The sequence below is a fragment of the Pterocles gutturalis genome, unplaced genomic scaffold (assembly GCF_000699245.1).
Source record: "Pterocles gutturalis isolate BGI_N339 unplaced genomic scaffold, ASM69924v1 scaffold35855, whole genome shotgun sequence".
Taxonomy (NCBI): domain Eukaryota; kingdom Metazoa; phylum Chordata; class Aves; order Pterocliformes; family Pteroclidae; genus Pterocles; species Pterocles gutturalis.
The window spans coordinates 1-205 of record NW_010147066.1 but is presented as its reverse complement, the minus strand read 5'-3'; the positions used below and the strand labels follow the sequence as shown (position 1 = coordinate 205).

The window sequence follows — 205 nt, the reverse complement described above, 5'->3', positions numbered from 1 at the left end:
CTTCCCCAGCGGCGCTGCACAGCCCCTGAGGTGATGCACGACCCCAGCCCCCCGAGCGCTCCCCGGGCTGACCCAGACCCCGTCCCTCACGCACCATGATGTGGTACTTCAGGTAGTAGTGCACCAGCCAGGCGGGGATCAGCACCCGCAGCAGCACGAACCCGCCCGTCTGGTAGGCCTTGTACACCTGCGGGGACAGGGCCGG

General features: G+C 69.3%; 1 protein-coding gene across 1 annotated transcript in view; it reads right to left on the bottom strand.

Moving 5' to 3' along the window:
• Window positions 1-198, bottom strand: part of NDUFB6 (NADH dehydrogenase (ubiquinone) 1 beta subcomplex, 6, 17kDa) — a gene marked incomplete at its 5' end in the record, with an annotated part of 2,004 nt that extends 1,806 nt beyond the window's left edge. Inside the window, one exon of the mRNA XM_010085941.1 lies at window positions 95-198. Within this exon, the coding sequence (XP_010084243.1) occupies window positions 95-198 (104 nt within the window). The remainder of the gene's footprint in view (window positions 1-94) is intronic.
• Between the last annotated feature and the right edge of the window lie 7 nt (window positions 199-205).